Here is a 25,220-nt window from a genome sequence, read left to right on the forward strand (position 1 = left end):
GAGTTCAGCTGCGATGGGCCCGCCTCCATGCTGGCTCTGCTCCCTCCAGTGGTCCTCCCTTTTTTTTTTTTTGAGAGGGAGAGAGAAACATCAATGAGAGAGAGGAAAAAGGGCTTCTGTGGTGAGTGGTTCACGTAGAGCAGCCTTATTGCTCTTCGTACGGAATCAACATCAAGAGATTTCGGAAGCATCATTTTTTGGCACTTGGGCAGCTGGTAATTGTTGGTCCTGGCGCCATCGTTCCCAAATACACAAAAAAACGGTTTTCTATACACCCCATTTTGCACTTTGTTTTTCTCATTCCTAACCATTCCATGCACTGCATGCATAGATGTCGTTCTCATTGGTTTTTTTAATATATATTTTCTTATTGATTTCAGAGAGGAAGGGAGAGGGAGAGAAAGATAGAAACATCAATGATGAGAGAGAATCATTGATGGGCCGCCTCCTGCACTCCCCTACTGGGGATCGAGCCCGCAACCCTGGTATATGCCCTTTACCGGAATCAAACCCAGGACCCTTCAGTCCGCAGGGGGATGCTTTACCCACTGATCCAAACCGGCGAGGGCTGGGTCTCACTTTTTGAGGCCTGTGGCACTTGGGGCACACCCTGGGCTGAGGCCCCATTCCCTCAGTCCATTAGTCCCAAAAAGCAGTTTTAGGTGGGAGTCACACTCTACAATGTCAAACTGGCGGCTCACAGGCCGCATGCAGCCCACAAGGAATATTTTTGTGGCCCAGCTCATATAACGGTATGTAAGAAACATTTTAATAAAAATTTCGTAAATTAATTTTTACATTATCCTGTTATACATAATTATTAATAACGAACTACAACGTTCGCTAATGACTGATTACTATAATTGTGTTGCATTCATTTCCCTTACACACCTTATGTGCAGGCACACCATTTCTCTCCACTAATACTAGCAGCAACTATTTTAGCAGCTGATTGCCACGTCATTAGTTTTGGACTGACTTGTTTGGTGTTCACAACAGGAAATATTTCACTTTCAGAGAACAAGAAAAATAGGTTTATTTGTGTTACGCTTATTAATTTGTGCAGTTATTCAGTGTCTGGTAAGTTAAGGTTCAAGAAAAATATTAATTATTAAAATGTGTTATTATTTTATGTTAACGACTAGAGGCCTGGTGCACAAAAATTTGTGCACTTGGGGGGTGGGGGGGGGTCCCTCAGCCCGGCCTATGCCCTCTTGCAGTCTGGGACCCCTCAGAGGATGTCTACCTGCTGGCTTAGGCCCACTCCCTGAGGGATCAGGCCCAGGCTGGCAGTCAGACATCCCTCTGGCAGTCCTAAAGCCCTTGGGGGATGTCCACTTGCCAGCAGGGAGCAGGCCTAAGCTGCAGTCGGACATCCTTAGTGCAGCTGAGGAGGCAGGAGAGGCTCCCGCCACCACCGCTGTGCTGGCAGCCATCAGCCTGGCTTGTGGCTGAGCAGAACTCCCCCATGTGGTAGCACACTGACCACCAGGGGACAGCTCCTGCATTGAGCATCTGCCCCCTGGTGGTCAGTATGTGTCATAGTGACCAGTCATTCCCAATCGTTCTGCTGTTAGGGTCAGTTTGCATATTACCCTTTTATTATATAGGTAACTCTTTCATTCAGCCCTTTGTATTCAGCATGTCTCTATCGAAATAAACCTATGTTTCTATGAAAGTTGAAGCTTTTGTTTTTTTGCGGCCCACATACACTTACACCTTGTTTATTTAGCCCGTGTTAGCCTTTGAGTTTGACATGCTTGGTCTACACCCAACCTAAACCCCTCTCTCGAAACATTCAAGCGCTCCTTCTCTCCTCCCCATCATCTCCATTCCAGTCCCACAGCGCCCCCTCCACGCTCAGACCTTCACTGCCTCCTCCCCCACAAAAAATTCTTGGCCCCCTCCCTCTGGACCCCTCCATTAGCCCCTACTTTGCCTTCCCTCAATGATTGCTGGCTGGTGAGTCCAGCTAAACATGGCAAAGTGCCTTTTCTCACACACACACACACACACACACCTTCCTTTTAAGTCCCCCTCTTCCACTGTTCCAGGGCTGCTTTTGAGGGGACCCAAAGAGTTTTGTGGCCACTTATCATCTTCCCCAGCTCCCACCCTTCCCTGGACCTTCTCATTTACGATTCATTCTCCTCAATATTCCTCTGCCCCATCCCCGCATCATTCCACCTCCCCTACCCACAAACACCAGGACTTTAGCAGAGATTCTCTGAGGCATTGTCCCCTCCCCGCACCGTCCTGGGCCTCCCTGTAAACACCCTTGTCTGCATGCAGTTGAGGGGTACTCCCCCCCACGCACCAGGCATCCAGTGACTGGTCCCCAGAAGCCCCAGGCTTGAAGGATTACACTCCATAGAGGTCTTGGGGACAGCTCAACATGTGCTATATTAATAACTTAGGCATACCAGCAAGGCAGACACTCAAAACATGCCCCCAGGTACCCTATGCTCCAAAAGCCAAGTTGGGTTGTGGCAAGGGAAGAGGAAGCAGGAGGGGTGTGCAGAAAGCTCTGACCTCTTATGGCCCAGCTGGGGACCAGACGGGATCATAACAACTTCCCTGGTGGTCTGAGAAGCTGAAACTCCAAAGAGAGACTTCCTGCTTTCGGTCCAGCTCCCAGCCAGTGCCTGCTCCCCCTCTTCTGCTCCTGCTCCTCTGTGAGGAAGGTCCCAAGGCCAGGTATCCCTTTTGTCTCTGTTCAATTCCCTGAGATAGCAGCAGCTAGAGCCCCCCAAAGTAGCTGGAGGGACCTCAGGCCCCACCGGCCCCACCAGATCAAGTGAGAGCACTGAATGGAGGGCGGAGTTCATGGACAGAGAGACGGGGGCCCCAATTCTCAGCCTCACGGGCAGGCCCGGAAGGTGCTGAATTCAGGGGGTTCAGGTGAGGATGATGTGGAGGTGGGCCTCTTCCGGGGCCCAGAGTTTTCATAGGTTGCTGCAGAATCTGAGCAAGCATCCAGGGCGCCTTCGTCTCCTTCTGAAGTCATTTTCTTTGTCCGTGGAAGAGAAATAGAACTGGGTGATTTGGCGTTTCAGGGTTTCCCCATGTTCTGAGTCTGAGACTCCGCAGTCCACCAGGTCTCATCTCACCCACACACCCACATACTCCACAGGGTCAGGACCCTGATCTGCCTTCCGTCCTCCTGCCTTCCTCTCTGCTGAACAGGGAACCAAGCATCCTGGGTCCAGATCCCAGCTCCAGCACTTCCTAGTGGTGTGACCTCAGTCGAATGACTTAATTCCTCTGTGCTCAGGCTCCCCTTTTGCACCAGAGGGAGAGCACTAATACCCCCCTCCTAGGGTTGCTACGAAGAAGCATAAAGGAGTTAAAGCACCTGGCACATCACATTGTAAGTACTAAGTGTTAAGTGAACAAAGCCATTACTATTATCTCCTCTCTTTCCATTCTGGGCTTCCTCAAACGTCTACCCTCTCCTCTGCCTTGCAGGCTCCTGCTCCAAATGCCAGCCAAGAAGAGACGAACCTGCCAAACCTGAAGCCTGCCAGGTGAGCGCAGCTAGGTCCTCTCTGAGCTGGGCGACCCCAGTAAAGCACATAAACAGCTTCAGTCTCTTTGTTTGTAAAAAAAAAAATTTTTTAAAGTCACTCGCACTTTATAGGGTGTTACAAAGTAAATATCAAGATCCTCCAGATCCTCAGTGTAGCAATACTGTACACACTAAGAGATCTGTCAGCTGCTGCATTTTCATTTCAGCCAAGAGCACAGCTTTCTAATGTTCCAAAAAGAAACTAGAGCCCTAACTGGTTTGGCTCAGTGGATAGAGCGTCGGCCTGCGGACTGAAAGGTCCCAGGTTCGATTCCGATCAAGGGCATGTACCTTGGTTGCAGGCACATCTCCAGTAGGAGGTGTGCAGGAGGCAGCTGATCGATGTTTCTCTCTCATCGACGTTTCTAACTCTCTATCCTTCTCCCTTCCTCTCTGTAAAAAATCAATAAAATATATTTAAAAAAAAAAAAGAAACTAGAATTGAAAACAGGGACGCAGATACTTGCACACCCATGTTCATGTGTTCATGGCAGCATTATTCACAATAGCCAAGAGGTAGAAGCAACTCAAGTGTCTACCAGTGGGTGACTGGGTAAACAAATGTGGTACACACACACAATGGGATATTATTCAACCTGAGAAAGGAAGGAAATTCTGACATGTTACAACACGAGTGAACCTTGAAAACATTATGCTGAGTGAAAGAAGCCAGACACAAAAGGATGAACTTCGTATAGACGCACTTCTATAGAAAATGTCCAAAAAAAGGCAGATCTACATGCCCTGGCCGGTGTAGCTCAGTTGCTTGAATGTTGCTCCATGCACCGAAAGGTTGATGGTTCAAATCCTGGTCAGGCAGGGCACCTGCCTGGACAGGCTCGATCCCCAGTAGGGGGCATGAAGGAAGCAGCCGATTGCTGTTTCTCTCTCACATTGATATTTTTTCCCTCTCCCTTCTTCTCTCTCTAAAACAAACAAACAAACAAACAAAGGCAAATCTACAGAAACAGAAAGTAGAATGGCGGTTGCCAAGGGCTGGGTGGTTGCCAATACCGAGGAGTTACTGTAGAGTGGGCACAGAGTTTCCGTTTTACAAGACAAGTCTATAAATGAACGACGGTGATGTTTGCACAACAATGTACGTGTACTTAATGCCACGGAACCGTGCTGCTTAAAAATGGTTACAATGGGATCCCAGCTGGGGAGCTCAGCTGGTTAGAGTATCAACCTGATGCACCAAGGTTGTGAGTTTACCCCAGGCAGGGCACATAAAAAAATTAGCCATAAATAAGTGGAACGACAAATCAATGTTTCTCTCTCTTTAAAATCAATAAAATTTTTAAAAATGATTAAATGGTACATTGTATTATATGTATTTTACTATAATTTGAAAAACAAACAAAAAGAAACTAGAAAAGATCACTAGAATTTACCATTAAGGAAAAGAAGCACCATACATAACAATGTAGGTGTCATGCTATCATTTATGTTTAAAAGATTGTGAGGATAATCCTGCCAGTATGCGTTGGTTGGGCGTCATCCCATACAAAAAAAGTTTGCCTGTTCAGCTCTGGTCAGAGCACATGCCTGGGTTGCAGGAGGCAGCCATCCGTGTTTTGCTGTCTCTCTCTCCCTTTCCCTTCCTCTCTCTCTAAAAAAATCAATAAAAAAATCTTGCCGAAACCGGTTTGGCTCAGTGGATAGAGCGTCGGCCTGCGGACTGAAAGGTCCCAGGTTCGATTCCGGTCAAGGGCATGTACCTGGGTTGCAGGCACATCCCCAGTGGGAGATGTGCAGGAGGCAGCTGATCGATGTTTCTCTCTCATCGATGTTTCTAACTTTCTATCTCTCTCCCTTCCTCTCTGTGAAAAATCAATAAAATATATTTTAAAAAAATAAAATAAAATAAATCAAAAAATCTTTACAATAAAATAAAAGGGTAAGGATATAGATTTGGTATTTTAACCTTTGCTTGCCTTTTGCAAGAAGCTCCTAACAGTGGTTACTTCTATGTCTGTAGTTGAGAAGGGTTAAGTGATAGAAAAAACACTACTATATGTATAATTTTGACATATGGGTGTGTTTTATATTCAAAAATTTTAATTAAAAAATATAGCAATAAATAAGTATATTGTCATCAAGGCTAAGATACTGAGAAATAATTTGTTTCTCTGTTTTCCATAGTTTCATTTTCAATGTCTTTTTTGTTGTTGTTATTAATCCTCACCCGAGGATTTTTTTTAATTTTTTTTGCATTGATTATTAGAGAGAGTGGAAGGGAGGGGGAAAGACAGAGAGAGAGAAACATCGATGTGAGAGAGACACATTGATTGGTTGCTTTCCTCACACACCCTGATCAGGGCAGGGTTGAGGATCTAGCCTGCAACCGACATATGAGGTAGGTGCCCTTGACGGGAATCGAACCCAGGACCCTTCAGTACAGGGCCGACGCTCTATCCACTGAGCCAAACCGCTAGGGCTAAATGTCTTTTTAAAAGGAAAAATCATCAGGCTTGTGCCTTGAGCCTGTGGCTTCTCACAGAAAGTTTTAGAATTTGCCCTGCCTGCTGGCATTTCTTAACAACTCAGGATTTGTTTCCAGAGCTAAGACCTCAGAGGGCTGAACAGCCTGGCGCCAAGCCCCTTCCTTGCCACTATCTGTGTACCAGGGACTGGGGACCGGTTTAAACTTCCCTGCTCCTCTCTGGAATTCCAGACTCATGTCTCCGTCTGCTCTTGGGCATAACCGAATGAGGTGGTCTGTCCCTTTTCCCTCCCTAAGACACCCCCACGCCTCCTCCTCCTTCAGCCCTCATCTAACACAAAATCAGTGCCAGGCCCTGGCCAAGTGGCTCAGTTGGTTGCAGCGTAGTCCCAAGCACCAAAAGGTTGCGGGTTCAATTCCCGGTTGGGGCAAATACGAAATTTTTTTCTCTCTTCCTTCCTCTCTAAAATCAATAAGCATATCCTTGGACCCGAGGATAAAAAAAAAAAAAAAAAAGCAGTGCCATGTTTCCCATCTGCTGAGTCTACCTGACCTGCATCCGTTTGCTTCTTCCACCTCTGTTGCCCACACGCTGGACCAAACCACGTTGAGGGCCAGTCCGTTCACACCCTCCGAGTCTGTCACCCCCCCAGACTACGAGCACCTGAATCTGATTACGACCCTTCTCTGCTCTGAAACCTTCATGGCTCCCATCCCACTTGGGGTAAAAGTCAAAGTTCTCCATGTGGCCCGTCAGCTCCTCACTCCCCTCCTCCCCTGTGCTGTGCCAGGAAGGTGTCCTGAGCCTGGATCAATCATCCGCAGCTACGTCCTGCTTGTGGCTCATCTCTGAGATGCCTTGGATTCCCTACGTAAGTGAGAAGCGAGTTTCCTGTTCACTCCCCTCATGTGGCATCGTCTATCTCTCCCCTCATAGAATTAAGAAACTCTGAGGGAACCCGGCTGGTGTGACTCAGTCGTTGCACGTTGACTATGAACCAGGAGACCTTGGCTTGATTCCCAGTTAGGGCACAAGCCTGGGTTGTGGGCTCAATGCCCAGTAGGGGGCGTGCAGGAGGCAGCTGATCAATGGTTCTTTCTCATCATTGATGTTTCTATCTCTCTCCCCCTCTCCTTTCTTCTCCAGGAAAAAAAAAATATATATATATATATATACACACACACACACACATACACATACACACACATATATATATACACACATATATATACACATATATGTATATATACATATATACATGTATATATATCTTCCATTAAAAACAAAACAAAACACAAGAAGCTCTGAGGGAGGGAGGGCCTCATTCTGTTCTTGTCCAGATGCCCAGGAAGGGTGCGATGACCAATCCAATACTCTCACCCCATCCCCACCCCCACGCCAGTCCCCATCTGGGTACTTCAAGCAGAGGACTCTGCCCCAGGTGCCCTGACAGCAGTCCCAAAGTGTCTACTTGGCCCTGACCAGTTTGGCTCAGTGGATAGAGCATTGGCCTGCGGACTGAAGGGTCCCAGGCTTGATTCCGGTCAAGGGCATGTACCTTGGTTTCAGGCACATCCCCAGTGGGGGGTGTGCAGGAGGCAGCTGATCGATGTTTCTCTCTCATAGATGTTTCTGACTCTCTATCCCTCTCCCTTCCTCTCTGTAAAAAAAAATCAATAAAATATATATTTTAAAAAACACCAAAAACAAAGTGTCTCCTTGGCCAAATGGGACATCTGAGGCCACCTCGCATGGGGCCACCTTCATCTCAGACCTGTACTCCTCTCTGTGTGAAGAGGAGCAGCTGAACATTGTCTTTATCTATGGTGGCCATGGCTCAGCCTTCTCTAACTTAGTAAAAAAAAAAAAAAAAGTAATAAAGTCTAAACACCAAGGCCACCCCAAGATGCAGTTGTGCAGAGGAGTTCAAATCCCAGCTCGAACATGTATGATCTAGGCCCAGTGGTCGGCAAACTCATTAGTCAACAGAGCCAAATATCAACAGTGCTTCTTCAAAATAGACTGGCCCAGGCCGGAAACTGACGTCTGCGCATGGGCCACGAAGTTTCAATCGCACTGTATGTGCGCGCCCGCACGTGGTATTTTGTGGAAGAGCCACACTCAAGGGGCCAAAGAGCCGCGTATGGCTCGCGAGCCGCAGTTTGCCGACCACGGATCTAGGGGAGCCACACTCCTTGATGAGGAGAGGTGTGTGTAGTGAGACCCTCCCCACTAAAAGGGAAAATGTACAACAGGAACATTTAAGCTGAAGTCCCAGAAACTGAACACACAGTAGGCTGTTCTTTATACCAGGAGGGGGCTACAGTGTGCATCGGATTGTCACGCGGCTCCATGATCCCCCAAAGCCACCAGGTCCCCTGAGTCCCCTCTGTCACCATTCTAAGGGGTCGTCCCAACTGAATGCAAAGACAGTGCTAACCCCAAGACCAAGCACCTGCAGGGGCCTGCCCATTGCCACATAATGGCCCAGATGAGGCCACCCCCAAACCCCCCTCTCCCGCCCATGTCTCAGAGCCAACTCTCAGCTCACAGACAAATCCCTGCTCAGTGATTCTGGGCTTTTCCCAGCACCTCCCCCTGCACCCCCCATCCCCGCCTCCCAGCGCCCCCCAACTCAGAAACAACAGGTCAGCCCAGCCTGGTGGTGGCCCCTGCCTGCTTTCCTGGCATCAGGACCGTAAGCCAAGAAATGAAACAACTTACCGTTGAGATAGCAAACAAGGAATTATCGAAGGACATGTCTGAAAAAGAAAGAGAGAGGGAAACCAAAACTGGGGCCAGTTTCAGTTCCTTGTTCACCCACTTCCCCCAAGCCCAGCACCCAGTGTAGACCCTGGGGAAAGGGTCCGCACCGCCTCAGGGCACCCTCTTTGCTCCCTTCCAGCCCATTCACAGGGTGAGCCCTTCACAGTCGCAAATGGTATCACGTGCCTCTTCTGCTCCGAGCCCTCCTGGCAGCCTCCGCTACCCGCTGGAAAATGGGTTCCTCATCTCCACTCCCGCTTTCGGGAGCACCTCTCAGCTCCTCCACTGCCCCAGGTTCTCCCCGAAGCGCCTTCTTCAGGTCTCTGCTTAAATATCACTTCTTTGGGAGACAGCCCTCCTAGCCCCCACAGATCTGGGCCAACATCGGATGTTCCCCCCCTGGAATGTGAGCTGTGGTCAGAGACCACCTCCGTCTTGGTCACCGAGGGAGCCCCATAGACCTCAATACGTAGTAGGTGCCCAACAAATGCGCGAGGCAGTGAAAAAAGTACAAGAATGGAGCGTCTGCCTTTGGGGGCCCCTTCCCGAGCATCACTCACACAAACTGGCTACCCCTCGCCCCCTGGTGGAAGCCGGCAGAACGACACGTTTGGACCACAAATGGGACTCCATGGGAGGATGGTGACAGATACCATGAAAGCCCCAGGGTGCTCCAGGGGACAAGACAGACGCAGTGCGCCCCCCGTGGAGCTGACTGTCCAGCGGTGGAGGCGAATGTTACATACCCAACAGGCAAGACTACTTGAATGTGTTTCTACTAAGGGGCAAGGAGAATGACAGGGTGTCTGTTGGGATCATGTAAGTAGAAAGCACAGACTCTGTCTAGAAAATCAAGGAAGGCTTCCTGGAGGAGGTGACCTTCGGACTGCGACCAGAGGGAAGAAGAGCGCTCTAGGCAGAGGGCAGTGTGCATGAAAGGCCCACGCATAGGGCAAGGAGAGAAGGTGAGAGGTGAAACATGGGGTCGAGGGGAGTTGGAAAGGGGAGAGAGTGTATTCTTGCCCTCAAGGGAAGTGATCAGCCCCGAAAGAGGTTCAGCAGTGAGTAGTGAGGCCCATAGTGTTTTGAGGCAGTGAACCCTGCCTGGGAGAGGGGGTAGGGACAGGATCAAGGAGGAAGCACAAACCTGTGGTGGTGCAGTTACCCTGGGCCCAGCAGGATTCCCGCTCTCTGCAAAGGGATTGGGAAGACAGTGATGCCATCTCCGGCAGGAGGCTTTTTCCAGGCCCCAAACTTGACCTTAGTTCCCCACCCATCCTGAGTCCTCTCATATGGAAATGCTCTTGTAAGAGCCCACCAGCCAGATGAAGCCAGGATTCCAGCCCGGGGCTTCTGCTAGCTCTCTGCCACCAGGCAGCCGGGTGTCCACCCCTCTCAGCTGGAGAAACCAAGGCCAGGACCAGCTGGAACGTCCTGATGCCCAGGGACCAGCGCACCAAGTTGGGCACCGCACAACCCCAGGGGCGCCACTCTCCTCCTCCCACTGTGGACTTCTAGAGTGATTAGAACAATTTTGGCAGCTGGCAGTAAACGGATGTGAGGAAGGCTCAGCCACCAGTTCCCTGTGCCTCAATCTCCTGGTCTGTAAAACGGGGCTGTTAATAGTGCCTGCTTCCAGGGTGCTAGGAGGCTAACAGGCGCTCCAGCTTCAGCGTCTCCTAGCACAGTGCCCCGCACACCTGTTCCTATGAGGCGGCCCTCCCATCATTCAGTGCTGTTCGCGGTGGAGCTCCCACACAGCCAGGGAAGTGCCCTCTGTTCCCAGAACCTGGCCGGCTCTTAGAGTCCCTAACACCCATCAGGAGCTCATGCCCTGGGACTGAATATTTCTTTCTCCTAACCCCCGCCCCCCCCTCACCGCCACAGGGTGTCCAGAAATGGTCTCACCTTTTCTTCTGCATTTTTTTTACTTTAACTGGGGAACAAAAAATAAACAAGCATTTGTTAGATTTTGGTCCTGGGTGCATCCTGGTTGCAAGTTTCTGAAAGCTCAAAGGCCAAAAGCCCCCTCAGACATTGCCTTCTCCCCTAGCAAATTTGCCACTCAACAGAACCACTGCAAACATTCATTTTCCCCAAGTGCATGAGTCATGTGTGTTGGTAAAAACGTCAAACAAGGTGCAAGCATGTTAAATTGTTTGTTTTGTTTTAGAAAAGAGAGCGAGCGAGCGAGAGAGGCTGCCTCCCGCACGCACCCAACCAGGGATCAAACCCACAACCTAGGCAGGTGCTCTGACCAGGAATGGAACTTACCCTTCTGGTGCCCGGGCCAGCGCTCCAACCAACTGAGCCACCCCAGGGCATACATTCAACTTTTGATTGAATAATCCTTGGTGATCATATGTGATGGCCCACACGAAAGATGGCCCTTGGATAGTAAACTCATTTTCCTGTTAAAATGGGTGGCTACATTCTCAATTTCTTTATTATATGGACATTAAATGAGAAGAGGAAAAAACTTCAACTGGACATCACTGTCTCAAGACACCTGAAAAACAGCAGATATTAAAAGTCTGTCTGGCCCTAGCCAGTTTGGCTCAGTGGATAGAGCATCAGCCTGGGGACTGAAGGGTCCCGGGTTCGATTCCGGTCAAGGGCACATGCCTGGGTTGCAGTTGCAGGCTCGATCCCTAGTAGGAGGCATGCAGGAGGCAGCCGATCAATGATTCTCTCTCATCATTGATGTTTCTCTCTCTCTCTCTCTCTCTCTCTCTCTCTCTCTCTCTCAAGCAATAAAAACATATTTTAAAAAAAAGTCTGTCTGGCCCTAGCCAGTTTGGCTCAGTGGATAAGCGTTGGCCTGTGGACTGAAGGGTCCCAGGTTTGATTCTGGTCAAGGGCATGTACCTGGGTTGCAGGCTCCTCCCTGGCCCAGAGCCCCTGGTAGGGCCCGTGCAGGAGGCAACCAATTGATGTGATTCTCTCACATCGATATTTCACTCTGTTTTGCCTTCTCTTCCACTCTTTCTAAAAATCAATGGAAAAATATTCTCAGGTTAGGATTAAAGTAAAATAAATAATAAATACCTTATAATTTTAAAAAAGGTCTGGCCCTGGCCTGGTGGCTCAGTTGGTTGGAGCATTGTCCAATACACCAAAAGGTTGTGGGTTCAACTCCCTGTTGGGCACATACCTAAGTTTTGGATTTGATCCCCGATTAAGGCACATATGGGAGGTGACTGATTGGCCCACTGATGTTTCTCCCTCTTTCTCTCTACCCAAAATCAATAAAAACATATCCTTTGGCCCGGCCGGTGTAGCTCAACAGTTGAACTTCGACCCAGGAACCAAGAAGTCACTGGTTCGATTCCTGGTCAGGGCACATGCCCAGGTTGCGGGTTTGACCCTGTCGGGGGTGTGCAGGAGGCAGCCAATTGCTGATATTTCTCTCTCATGGGTGTTTCTATGTCTCTACCCCTCTCCCGTCCTCTCTCAAAAAAAAAAAAAAAAAAAAATCAATAAAAACATATTTAAAAAAAACATATCCTCGGGCAAGGATTTTTTTAAAAATTAATTTCAGTAGATGCCAGGGGTTGGATGGAGGTGGAGGGGGAATTAATGTTTAATAGGGACAAAGTTTCAGTTTGAGAAGATGAAAGAATTCTGGAGCCCAGGCCAGCTGGCTCGGTTAGAGCCTCATCCTGTGCACCAAAAGGTTGTGGGTTCAATTCCCAGTCAGGGCACATACCCGGGTTGCATGCGCATTTGATCCCTGGTCAGGGTGTATGCGGGAGGCGACAGATCGACCCATCGATGTTTCTCTTTCACATGGATGTTTCTTTCTTTCTCTCTCTCCCTCTCCCTTTCTCTCTCTAAATCAATGAACACATCCTCCGGTGAGGCTTTCTTTGCCTGCTATTACCTTTCCTGATCACCACAGCAACAGTCACCAGCCCAGCAAGGAGGAGGGCCCCAGCCAGGCTCAAGGAGAGTGCCAGGATCCAAGTGGGTACTAGAGGAAAATGGGAAAAGAGAGAGTGGGCAGGTCATGGATTGTGGAGGCACAGGGAGGAGGTAGGACGACTGTCATCTTGTCAGCTTTCCCCCCTTGCACGCCAACTATGTGGCTTGAGTGTAACTGGACCCTAGGGACCCAGCAAACCTTATATCTAGCCAATTAGCACATTCCCTCCCCCTGGTCATTGTGATTGGTTCAGAGATGGGCATGTGACCCAAGCTGAGCCAATGAGAATTAATTCTGAGACTTTGGCTAGGCCTCTGCTGGGAAGAGAGGTGTACTCCTCTACCCAATATTACAAAATTGGTAGGATAAACATCTGGAGCTGCTGGGTAGAATTTTGCTACCATGTGGAGGAAGGCTTGCCTGAGAATAAGACACAGAAGAAAGCTGAACTGAGAGGTGGCAAATGATTCCTGACACCTTTGGGCACCTGGATCCAGCCATGCCTGAAGTCAGCACCGTGATCTGACTTCAGTTCAGCGAATCAACAAATCCCTTTTTGTTGTCGAAGCCAGTTTGAGTCAAGTTTTCAGTTACTTGCAGCCTGAAGAGTCCTGCTGATTTCAGCGTGGGTACCAGGGGATCAGAGGACAAATCCCCCCCGCCCCCCCCTCAGCCATGTGTGGACCATGAGGCCTACACAGAGGTCAGCCACAGAAGCTGAAGCCGAGCTCCAGAGTTTTGTCTGCCCCTCCCTGGAGAGAGAGGGGATCTCTCGGGGGAGCCTGGAGCAGATGCCCTGACCCAGTGGAGGTAGGAGCTAAGCCAGGAGGGTGAAGGAGGAATGCACACTTGGTGTTCTCACAGTGTTAGCCTTGTCCATTCATTCATCTGGGGTGAGGGGTAAGGGTTGTCACCTCCCCACTCTGAGACCACAGGACCAAGGTAAGAGAAGGGGGCCTTTGATAGTAGAGCTTGAGGCCGGGAAGGACATAGAGACTGTTTTGTCATCACAATGTGTGAGCCTCTGCTAGCAACCAAGTTCTATTTGCAGCTGGAAAAGTTCTGATTGATGCTGACACAGAGGCTCCACCTGGAGGCTCCTCCCTTTCTCCGCTCCTTGATCCAGAGCCCACACCCACCCTGTCTTGAAAAGATCAGCGGCTTCCCGAACTCTGTCACACTCACCCAGAAAGCCAGAGTCCTTCCTGCAGCCTACAAGAGCCGTTTTGCTACCTCCCTGCCCTCGTCTCTCCCCACTTTCCTCCTTGCTCATTAGGCTTCAATCACGGTGCCTCCATGTTGCTCAAACACACCAGGTACACTCCAGCCTCAGGACCTTTGCACATCCTGCTGCTTCTACCTGGAACCTTCTTGCCAGAGACATTCATGTGGCTGGCTCCTTATCATTCAGGTCTGTTCTCAAACACTGCTTCCTCAGAGAAGTGTTCCCTGACCACTCTCCTCTGTATTTAAAATGACACCCTTTAGCTCTAACTGGTTTGGCTCAGTGGATAGAGTGTTGGCTTGTGGACTGAAGGGTCCTGGGTTTGATTCAGGTCAAGGGCACTTGCTCCGGTTGTGAGCTCAATCCCCAGTAGGGGGCGTGCCAGGAGGCAGCTGATGCTCTCTCATTGTTGATGTTTCTATCTCTCTGTCTCCCTTCCTCTCTGAAATCAATAAAAATACATTTAAAAAAAAAATAAAATGACACCCTTCACCAGGCTGTATTTCATCCTTGCATTTTACTTGCCCCCACTGGCATATCGAATAATTCTCAGACTACTCATTCACGGTGAGTGGCAGGTGCTCTAACATGTCCCATGGCCAGGAGGGGAGGGGCAGCAGGACATGCACATTTCATGCCTGGGCTTTGGAGACCAGCGGAATCCCAGCTCTGCTGCCTGCTCGCTGTGTGACTTGGGCAAGTCCCTTCATCTCTTATGCCTTGGTTTCCTCACCTGCAAAAGGGGAGAATCGCTACACCCACCGCACGGGATGACTGTGAGGCTTAAACAAGGAAAAGTGAGTAAATCCTGGCAAGTTGGAAGCCTGGCTCGTCCTAGACAACTTCCACGCAGAGGGAATAGCCTTGGAAAGGCCTGGTAGTGAGAACATGGAGCCAGGCAGTGAGGGCTGGTGAAAGGGCCTTACCTGGGAAGGACACGTGCACAGGTTCACTGAGGTCTGACAGCTGCGGCTGCCTGTGCTCGCCTAACACGCCATACTGGCAGTGAAACGTTCCCCCGGCCGCCTCCCAGCCGCCACTCAGGTTGAAGGTGACCCTGAGCTGGTCCGCAGGGGCCTGCAGGAGCTGGACCACCTTCTCCCCTTGGTACAGCGTGAAGTTGGCCCCTGGGAAGCCCTGGGGGGCCGTGCATTCAATGAAGATGGGGTCCTCTTGACTGCTGGGGTGTGGGGGCGCCAGCAGGATGGATGGCGCTGGTATCGCCATGGAGCCTACAAGGCAGGAAAGGGAGGTTGGGTGAGCGGGTGGTTAGCGCAGGGGCCAACCTGGCTGTGTGGCTTTGGCAAGTGGCTCACACTCTCTGGACTTTGTTCCTCCCTCCCTGAGCTGATTACAGATTTATTTTTCACGTGTCAAATCCTAGTACACAGCTGATAATTTGGAGGGGGGAAATACATCAAAGGCATATATGCAATTAATAGAAGTTCTTATTATACATGTAGCCTGGAAGATACATCTTTAATTACTGTTACACAATCTAGAAGACGTTCAAATCAAGATAGAGTCAAACAGGTTGATAAATGTCTGTGGGCCTTGATTTTTATGTACAGCTGGAGGCTAGTCATCCCCACCCTACTGTGATATTGGGGAATCAAGTGCCCTGTACATGGTCAGGGGTCCCTGCGTTTGAGTCATTTTTTTTAATGATAGCAGTAGTTATTATACAGCAATGCAATCACATTCTCATTGCTTCATTCACCAGTACTGATTGGCACCAGGCCCTGCTTTAGGTACTGGGGACAGAGCAGTGAATGAGACAGACAGACAGACAGACAGACATGCCTGCCTCCGGGAGCTCATGTTCTCAAGGAGACAAGAAATGCTGTGCAGCACATTAGAGCAGTGATTCTCAACCTTCCTAATGCCACGACCCTTTAATACAGTTCCTCATGTTGTGGTGACCCCCAATTTCATTGTTACAAATGGAACATAATTAAAGCATAGTGATTAATCACAAAAACAATATGTAATTATATATGTGTTTTCCGATGGTCTTAGGCGACCCCTGTGAAAGGGTCGTTTGACCCCCAAAGGGGCCGCGACCCACAGGTTGAGAACCGCTGCATTAGAGTCATGAGAAGCTGCAGTAGCTGGGTTGACCACGGAGGGCTTCCCTGAAGAAGCGACACAGGAAGAGCTGAGAGAGAGCATTCCAGGCAGAGCGGACAGTATGGGCAAAGGCTGGGAGGCTGGAGGGGTGTGGGGTATTCGAGGAGGGCATGAGAAACAGGGAGAGCCGGAGGAGGGGAGGTTCTAAGCTTGCTTCCCAGGCTGTGGTGAGGAATATTGATTTCGGGGTTCAGTGTCTCCCCAGCTGCCCCCAGGCTCCTGGGCACAGTGTGGATTTGGCTCAGGTGAGGTCTACACAAGCCTTCCGTTTTCCGCCCGCAAATCTGCTGCTCTGACCCTGGAGGTGGGAGCCTCAGAGGCCAACAGGGCTGAGTCATGGGGCGTGGGCACCGCTCTCCTCGGCGGGGTGGCATTTCTGATAACCATGATGTGGGGGTAACGAGGAGCCCCATAAAAGAAAGCCATGCTCCTGGGACATTTCCAAGGCTCTGGGACAAATCTGTCAGGGCTCAGCCTTCTCCAGCACCTGGGGAGGGCAGCCCCAGGTACAGGTTCCTGCCCCCAGAGCAGAGGTAAGGTGGGCAGGCATGGGGAGTGGCTCGGGGCAGGGCGGGGGGGAGGGTGCAGGGGTGTCAGGCTCACCAGCTGCAAAGAGCAGGACAGTCCAGGGCATTGCTTCTCCAGCGACTGGCCAGGCAATCTGGCTGAGGCCAGTGTGGCCCACGGTTCACCACAACTCCTTCTGTGGGGCCAGAGCAGGGAAAGGAGAAGCTGGGCTGTTTCTAGCCGAGTATTTCCTCACTGGCAGGAAGTTGCACATGTATCTGAGTTACTGAAAGACTCCTTCTCCTCTCCCCACCCCTTCCATTGGTGCACATCAGACCCGAGCACCTCTCGGAGCCTTGGTGGCCATAGTTCTGAAGATGTGAGGGACAAACAACAAATGAGAGGACTCCTGGGCGTGAGAAAGGGTGAGGACTGTGGGCTGTTTGGGAAATCCACGCCCAAGGCATATACCACAGCCCAACCAGCGCCAAAGTTGATGTACATGTCAGATGGAGGGTGGTTAGGGCTTGGCCTCCGTGACCTTAGGCAAGGCACGGTTCTCCTTTGAAGCCTCATTTTCTTGCTCCGTAGAATGCAGCTAAGAGGAGCAGACAGAGCCCTAACCAGTTTGGCTCAGTGGATAGAGCATCGGCCTGCGGACTGAAAGATCCCAGGTTCGATTCCGGTCAAGGGCATGTACCTTGGTTTCGGGCACATCCCCAGTAGGAGGTGTGCAGGAGGCAGCTGATCGATGTTTCTCTCTCATCAATTCTAACTCTCTATCCCTCTCCCTTCCTCTCTGTAAAAAATCAATAAAATATATTTTAAAAAAATAAAAGAGGAGCAGAGATCCAAAGAACTCATGAGATGGAGCACGACACCATGAGGGGTGTGAGCATTTCCAACGTGAAACCACAGAGAAGAAAAGCTTTAGGAGCTTCGCAGGCCAGGTGAAACACCAGCTCCGGAACTGAGGCCATGATCTACTTTGCAGAATAAATTGCCTTCCAGCTCCAGCTCAGAAACTTGCAAAGATTTGTTTGGCAAGTAGGTTTGCTTTGCTCTCTAAACACTTCTGTTCAATTAAGTGGGTCCACCTGGAGGTTTACACCCAGGAAGGACATAAACATGTGTACACCAAACACCGAAAAGGACCACTAGACTTTTTTTTCTTTGGACATACAACCGTCATTCCAACATCAGGACCTTTGGGCATCATTCTATCCCTCTGGTCAAATCCCACTTCTTCAGGTCTCAGCTTACATATCACTTCTGTGAAACCTATCCAGTTCCCTCTGAACTTAGAAAAACCCCTTTGCCGAATTCTCCCATAGTGCCTTGTAATTTTCTTTTATTGCAGTTAGTATGCTTGCTGTTTCCAAGGCATCTGTCCATTTCATCTAAGTTGTAGAACTTAGTGGTATAAACTGTTAATGTTTTCTTGTTATCCTTTTAATGTCTGTAGGGTCTGTGGTGATGTCCCATTGGCAACGTAATTTGTGGGTGTTTTTTTTTCTTCCTTGATTAGTCTTACTAGAAATTAATGTTTTATTCATCTTTTCAAAGTACTAACTTTTTACTTTGTTATTTTTCTCTATTTTCTGTTTTCTATTTCTTTGCTTTTTGGTCTTATATTTACTTTTTCTTTCTTCTATTTATCTTGTGTCTAATCAACTCTTCTTTTATTAGCTTCTTAAGATGGAAACTTAGATCATTTATTTTTTTCAGCATTTATATTAACCTTCACCCAAGGATATGTTTTTATTGATTTGAAAGAAAGAGGAAGAGAGAGGGAAACATTGATGTGAAACTAACCTTGATCGGTTGCCTCCCATATGTGCCCAGACCGGGGACTGAACCCGAAACCTAGGTTTGTGCCCTGACTAGGAATCGAGCCCCAACCTTTTGGTGTATAGAATGATGTTCCAATAAACTGAGAAGCCCAGATCATTGATTTAAAACCTTTATCTTCTATATAAATGCTTCTATATAAGCATTTAAAGCTACACATTTCCCTCTATGCATTGCTTTAACTACATCTCACACATTTTAATATATTGTGACTCATTATCATTGTTAGAAATAATATCTTTTTCCCTGTGAATTTTTTCTATGAACCATAGTTTATTTAGGTGTTCCTTAATTTATAAATATTTGGGCTTTTTAAATAACTTACTATTAGTGATTTTTAATTTAATTCCTTTGTGGTTAGACAATATACTCCATATAATTTTAATCCTCTGAAATTTATTAATCTTTTAAAAAAATATTTTTATTGATTTCAGAGAGGAAGGGAGAGGGAGAGAGAGAAACATCAATGATGAGAATCATTGATTGGCTGCCTCCTGCACACCCCCTACTGGGGATAGGGCCCACAACCACAACCCAGGCATATGCCCTTGACTGGAATCGAACCTGGGACCCTTCAGTCCCCAGGCAGACACTCAGTCCACTGAGCCAAACCAGCCAGGGCAGAAATTTATTACTTTTTAATGGCCCAGCATATCTTGCTCCACATTCTATTGGCCCTTAAAATATATAAACAATGCTCTGCAGCTGTTTGATATATCCTGTAAATGTCAATTAGATTAGGTCCAGGTGGTTCACAGAACATGCTTGAATTTACTGAATCCATCCAGCTCTCTTTCTCCAGAGGTGCAGGGAGGGGGTCCTTGTTGTCTGCTGCAGCTTCCCGAAGCCTACCACAGAGCTCGGCATACAGTGAGCCATAAATATTTGGCTGTCTGGCCTGAAAGCCAAAACATATTCATTCGGTCTATTTTTGTGGTTCTATCCTGTGTGTACAGAAGAGTTAAGAGATTCTTGGCTTTGATGGCTAGGAGACAGAATTGAGATTTCTTCCAGATATCTGACTCCAAAAGTCTTGAGGAGGGGGAAGGGCATGCTACGTGGAGGGAATAATGTGTGTGAAGGAACTTGAATGTAAGGACTTCATCCTGGGAGCATTTAATGTGGTGCAGAAATCTATAACCTGGAATTGTGTTCAGAAAAACAGCAACACATGCCTGTACTGGTCACCTGTCACAGCTGTTGTACTTACGAGGCACCCCTGAGGAGTCATGGACAGGATGAAGGGAAATCAACAAGGAATGGTGACTCCTGGGGTCAGGGAGCTGTGACCAGCCCAGATCTGAAGTTGCTGGGGAGGAAGTGGTCCTGGAATTTGGAGAGAGCTGGAGTTGCAGGCTTTGGTAGAGAGATACAGACCAACAGGTGGGAGCCAGGGGATATATATCTAGGCCTTCCTCCTCTCCAGGCCTCAGATCTCCTGCCAGGGCCAAACTCAAGCAGCCAGATTGATCCAGTGTATAGAGATCAGCCTTCCAGGGTACAGAGCAGTGTAGGGAAAGGTGAAGAACAGCTCTGGTGGGGGCGGCACACAAAGATTTCCCAGCACATTCTTAGAATCTTTTGGTTATAATTTCAGCGGAACCCTCACCTCCAGAAACCAGTTTGCCAACTCCCCATGGTTGTAAGGACCTCAGGCTAAGATTCTAGGCCAACGCTAAAAAGGGAAGAGGGACCCCACATGATGTGGCCTGCACTGACTGCTTCCATTCCCATCACCTCCTTTCTGCTTTGGGGCACTGTTCTCTGTTTGTCTCCTCCTGTCCCTTCTACTTCCAGTCTGAGCTTCAATGCCACCTCCTCAGGGAAGCCCTCCCTGACTCCACCAGGCTAAAAGCATCATACCACCTACAGCCAAACATTTACTTCTTAGCACCTATGACTACCTAACATCATCTTAGTGGAGCAACAGTAGGATGACAACTCCACCGGGACATGGACAGTTTCTGTTTTATTCACAGCCTCAGACTCTCAGTAAAGATTTGTGGAATAATAAGGGAGGGGGAAGTTTTTGTTTTTGTTTAATCACGGAACATAAGAATCACCCATTCAGACCCCAGATGTCAGGGAAAATAGAGGAATCAGTAGCTCAAAGGGCCTGTCCCTCCAGAAAAATCGACAAATCGAGCAAAGATAGTCAGAATCAACTTTACCTAACCGCTGGGAAAGAGCTAAAGATTTATGCCCACCACGCCAATGCTCAGTCAGGAAAAAGGCGGTGTGAATGTGGCAGGAAAGCCTTGTGTGTTCCCTGCCCTTCCCTCATCTCCTTCCCCAGCATGGCAGGTCCTGAAGACGGCAGCCTGCGTCCCCAGTTCTGGAGGGAGCAGAAGCCCTCATTCTCACAGTGTCTGTCTGTTCTGACATGTCTGGGGGCTACCTGAGGACGAACTCCAGACAGTTGTCTGTTTAGTTCAGAACGTAGTTCTAAAAAACAGTGTAAGGCAGCGATTTTCAACCGGTGTGCTGCAAGAATTTTTAAAATATGCAATGCCTGACTATTTAGTCAGGGGCACTGACCTCTTTTCCCTTAGACCAGTGGTTCTCAACCTTGGCTGCACATTAGAATCACCTGGGAATCTTTAAAATCCTGATTTCTGGGCCTCGTCCTCCGGAAATTCTGTTTCTTTGTTATGGGGTGGGGCCACAACATTAGTAACAAAGAAACAGAATTTCCAGAGGGTGAGGCCAAGAAGTCAGGATTTTAAAAAGATTCCCAGGTGATTCTAATGTGCAGCCAAGGTTGAGAACCATTACCTTAGAGTGTCAAATAAAACAATGACAATAGCCAACACATAGTAGCCATCTGGAGTACCATTCTGGTTACTAGATGGGATGGGTTGCTGCCTGATTTGTGAATCACTTAATAAAGACAATTAGGTCTTAAAAAAAATAGCTGCCTTGTGTGAATAAATTAATATTACACCTATTTTTTTGTTGGATCTGCAAAAAATATATTTTTGGTGTGCTACAGAACTTTAGTAATTAGTTTATGTGTGACATAAGATGAAAAAGATGCCAAGAGCATGTGCTGGGGCCAGGGAGAGGTCAATGGGGGGGAAAAAAGAGACTTATGTAATACTTTCAACAATAAAGAATTTAAAATAAGCCCTAGCCGCGTTGGCTCAGTGGACAGAACGTCAACCTGCGGACTAAAGGGTCCCAGGTTGGATTCTGGTCAAGGGCACATGCCCAGGTTGTGGGCTCGATCCCCAGTGGAGAGTGTGCAGGAGGCAGCCAATCAATGATTCTCTCTCATCATTGATGTTTCTATCTCTTGCTTCCTCTTCCTTCCTCTCTGAAATTAATAAAAATATACTTTAAAAAAGAATTTAAAATAAAACAACAACAAAAGATGAAAAGGGTACAAAATCACTGGTATAAGGCTAAAGAAGACCCACAGCCACCTAGGGCAAGATTACAACTGAGAACAATGACAGACAGGCTAGCAGCTGTGAGGAAAAGCTGGGGTGGAAGTTTCTTTGGGTAATTAGAGCATTGAAAAGCACCCATATATACTGGGGAATTTAGAAAGCATTGTGCATCCCCAAGGCAGGAAAATGCTCAGAAAGACCTGAAAAGACAAGCTTTCATTCTGGCTAATCTCTAGGTTCTGCACAAACAGGAAGCGAGGGCTAAGGCAGACCTGGAAATATCCTGGTGAAGCATTAAAACTTCATAGAGCTGCAGAGTGAGAGAGGTTTTTCATTGTTTTTTTTTCTTTCTTCCATTTTCTCTCACAACATATAAAAAATTCATAACTCAACAACAAAAAGACAAAAGAACTCAATTTAAAAATGGACAAAGACTTGAATATACATTTCTCCAAAGAAGATATACAAATGGCCAACAAGCACATGAAAAGATGCTCAACATCACTAGAGAAATGTAAATCAAAATAACATTGAGATACATCTTCACACCCATTAGGATGGCTGTAATAAAAATAAAGTAGAAAATAACGTGTAGAGGATGTGGAGAAACTGGGACCCTCAAACATGGTTGGTGGGAATGAAAACAGTGCAGACATTGTGGAAGAGTTTGGCGGTTCCTCAGAAAAGTTAAATGTGGAATTACCATATGATCCAGCAATTCCACTCCTAGGTGTATACCCCCAAGAATTGAAAGCAGATACTTAAACAAATATACACACACACAAACACACACACACATATTCACAGCAGCATTATCCACAATAGCTAAAATGTCCTTCAGCAGGTGAATGGTTAACCAATTGTGGTGATCCATATAATGGAATACTATTCAGTCATAAAAGGAATTACATACAGATAAATGCTATGAGGATGAACCTTGAAAACATTATGCTAGATGCAATTAGCCAAATGGTCACATATTCCACTTACATGGAAAATCCAGAATCTGTAAATTCATATAGGCAGCTTGACAACTGCCAGAAGCTGGGGTGAATGGGGAAATGAGGAGTAACTGCTTACTGGGTACAGGGTTTCCTTTGGGCTGATGTTTTGGAAGTAGGTACAAGTGGAGGTTGCACAACATAATGAATGTACTAAATGTCACTGAGTTATTCCCTGTAAAGTGACTTATTTTATGTAATGTGAATTTCACCTCATTACAAAATCCATTGAAAAAGGAATCAGCCCTAGTCGGTTTGGCTTGGTGGATAGAGCGTCAGCCTGCAGACTGAAGGGTCCCAGGTTCGATTCCGGGCAAGGGCATATGCCCGGGTTGTGGGCTCGATCCCCCGTGGGGGGTGTGCAGGAGGCAGCCGATCAATGATTCTCTCTCATCATTGATGTTTCCCTCTCTCTCTCTCTCTCTTCCTTCCACTCAGTAAATCAATAAAAAAAATTTTTTAAATATATTTTATTGATTTTTCACAGAGAGGAAGGGAGAGAGACAGAGAGTCAGAAACATCAATGAGAGAGAAACATCGATCAGCCGCCTCCTGCAGATCTCCTACTGGGGATACGCCCGCAACCCAGGCACACGCCCTCAACCGGAATCGAACCTGGGACCCTTCAGTCCGCAGGCCGACGCTCTATCCACTGAGCCAAACCGGCTTCAGCGATAAAAAATTTTAAAAAAGGAATCAGTGCGCTCTCCTTTTCTTGGGCCTGCACGTTTGCTCTCTTTCTCCTAAACTCTAAAAGCCCCCATGAGACTTGCAACCAGGGCAGCCGTGGGCAGCGACAGCTCGTCCTAGGCGAACCCCGCTGAACCCCCTTTTCTAAAGCTCCCTTTTCTCTGACTTTTCAGTGAGCGAAAAGCAGTCCCACCTTGGCCCACTTGTGTCACTGACTTTTACTTCTCAGTTTTTCCGAAGCCCATGTGACTCGCTTCTTCCCTGTGACGTTTCTAGAGTCCAAAGCAGCACGGCCTGGGCTCTCTCCTGTTGCTTCTAAGTCCTTCCTTGGTTTTGGTCTCCAGCTTGGATAAAGGTGCTCTCAACATAAAAGAAGGAAAAGAACCATCCATTCTCCACAACTACTTCAAAATGTTCAAGCAGAGTTTGAATGATAGAAAAACTAGTGAAACAAACAACTGTTCATAAACTGTGACATTACAAAGTGGTATTGCTCCACATTCTTCAAATGCAGGAAGGCGCTGACAGCCAGCAGCTGTATTTAAAGAGTAATTGCCACTATCTGCCAACCTCTCCCCGTCCTATATGTATATTCAAAATTTCAGCCCTGGCTGGATAGTTCCGTTGGTTAGAGCATCATCCCCATTCACCAAGGAGGGGGGCGGGATTCAATGCCCAGTGAGGTCAGGGCACATACAAGAACCAGCCAATGAATGCATAAATAAGTGGAACAACAAATCAATGTTTCTCTCTCTCGCCCTCTTTAAAACCAGTAAAGAAAAGTGAAATTTTGCCCTAACCTGTTTGGCTCAGTGGATAGAGCGTTGGCCTGCGGACTGAAGGGTCCCAGGTTCGATTCTGGTCAAGGGCATGTACCTTGGTTGCGGGCACATCCCCAGTAGGGGACGTGCAAAAGGCAGCTGATCGATGTTTCTAACTCTCTATCCCTCTCCCTTCCTCTCTGTAAAAAAATCAATAAAATATATTAAAAAAAAGAAAATTTAAAAAAGGTGAAATTTTCCGTCTAAACAATTTTTCTAATGTTGAGATGGAACCACCAAGCAGAATCCATTTCTCCCATGACTTCCTTGCTTATCTGTCTGCTTCCCAGAGGGCGGTCGTCCCCGAGTCCTCTAAGCCAGACTGAGGGAGAGACTGAAGGGCTGGATGGTAACCTAGACTGTCACAGATATGTATGAGGACCTATGATGTACCAAGCACTGAGCCCCGTGAGGGGGGCCTAACGTCAGCCCCCTTTACAGCTGAGCTAACTGAGGACCAGCAGGGTCCCGGCCTCCAGGGAAGGCGGGGCGGGGTTTGAACGGGGGCCCAGGCCCGCACTCTTCGCCTCCTCTCCCCTGTGGACTCGAAAACGGGCCGCCTGAGCCGCTCTGCTGACCTGCTGGCCCCCAAGTCTGAGACCCTCGGGGTGCCCGCGGGGCCAAGTCTAAGAACTCTGCAAGGAAAAGCGAGCGCTTGCTCACTGTGGGCCAGGCCGCACCTCACTCAGGTCTCATTACCCGCAACTTCCGGGTGAGGAAACGGACAGAGTGACGACGGTTCCAAGGCACAAAAGGAATGAGGAGTCGGGCTTCGAAGCTGAGGCTTTGTTCAGAGACCAGAGATAATATGACACCCCCATTCATACGGACGATTCTCTGCGCCCCCAGCCCCCCACCCCAGCCGAGTCTTTTCATAGGCGAGCCCTACGGGTCCCT

General features: G+C 48.2%; 1 protein-coding gene across 2 annotated transcripts; it reads right to left on the bottom strand.

Moving 5' to 3' along the window:
* Nucleotides 1-1,016: 1,016 nt before the first annotated feature.
* On the bottom strand, nucleotides 1,017-16,768 carry LOC308519712 (protein HIDE1). Of its 2 annotated transcripts, XM_081091855.1 has the most exons (7): nucleotides 16,665-16,768; nucleotides 14,858-15,163; nucleotides 12,665-12,754; nucleotides 10,690-10,717; nucleotides 9,929-9,972; nucleotides 8,740-8,777; nucleotides 1,017-3,010 (listed from the first exon to the last, which is right to left on the bottom strand). In XM_081091855.1, exons 1-7 carry the CDS (start codon nucleotides 16,693-16,695, stop codon nucleotides 2,861-2,863), a joined length of 687 nt encoding a protein of 228 aa, XP_080947981.1. In that variant the 5' UTR covers nucleotides 16,696-16,768; the 3' UTR covers nucleotides 1,017-2,860. The 2 variants fall into 2 exon arrangements, with proteins under 2 accessions (XP_080947981.1, XP_080947982.1); XM_081091856.1 differs by lacking the exons at nucleotides 9,929-9,972; nucleotides 10,690-10,717 and having other exon boundaries at nucleotides 2,382-3,010.
* Nucleotides 16,769-25,220: the final 8,452 nt, after the last annotated feature.

Source organism: Myotis nattereri (genome assembly GCF_964212035.1).
Source record: "Myotis nattereri genome assembly, chromosome: 5".
Taxonomy (NCBI): Eukaryota; Metazoa; Chordata; class Mammalia; order Chiroptera; family Vespertilionidae; genus Myotis; species Myotis nattereri.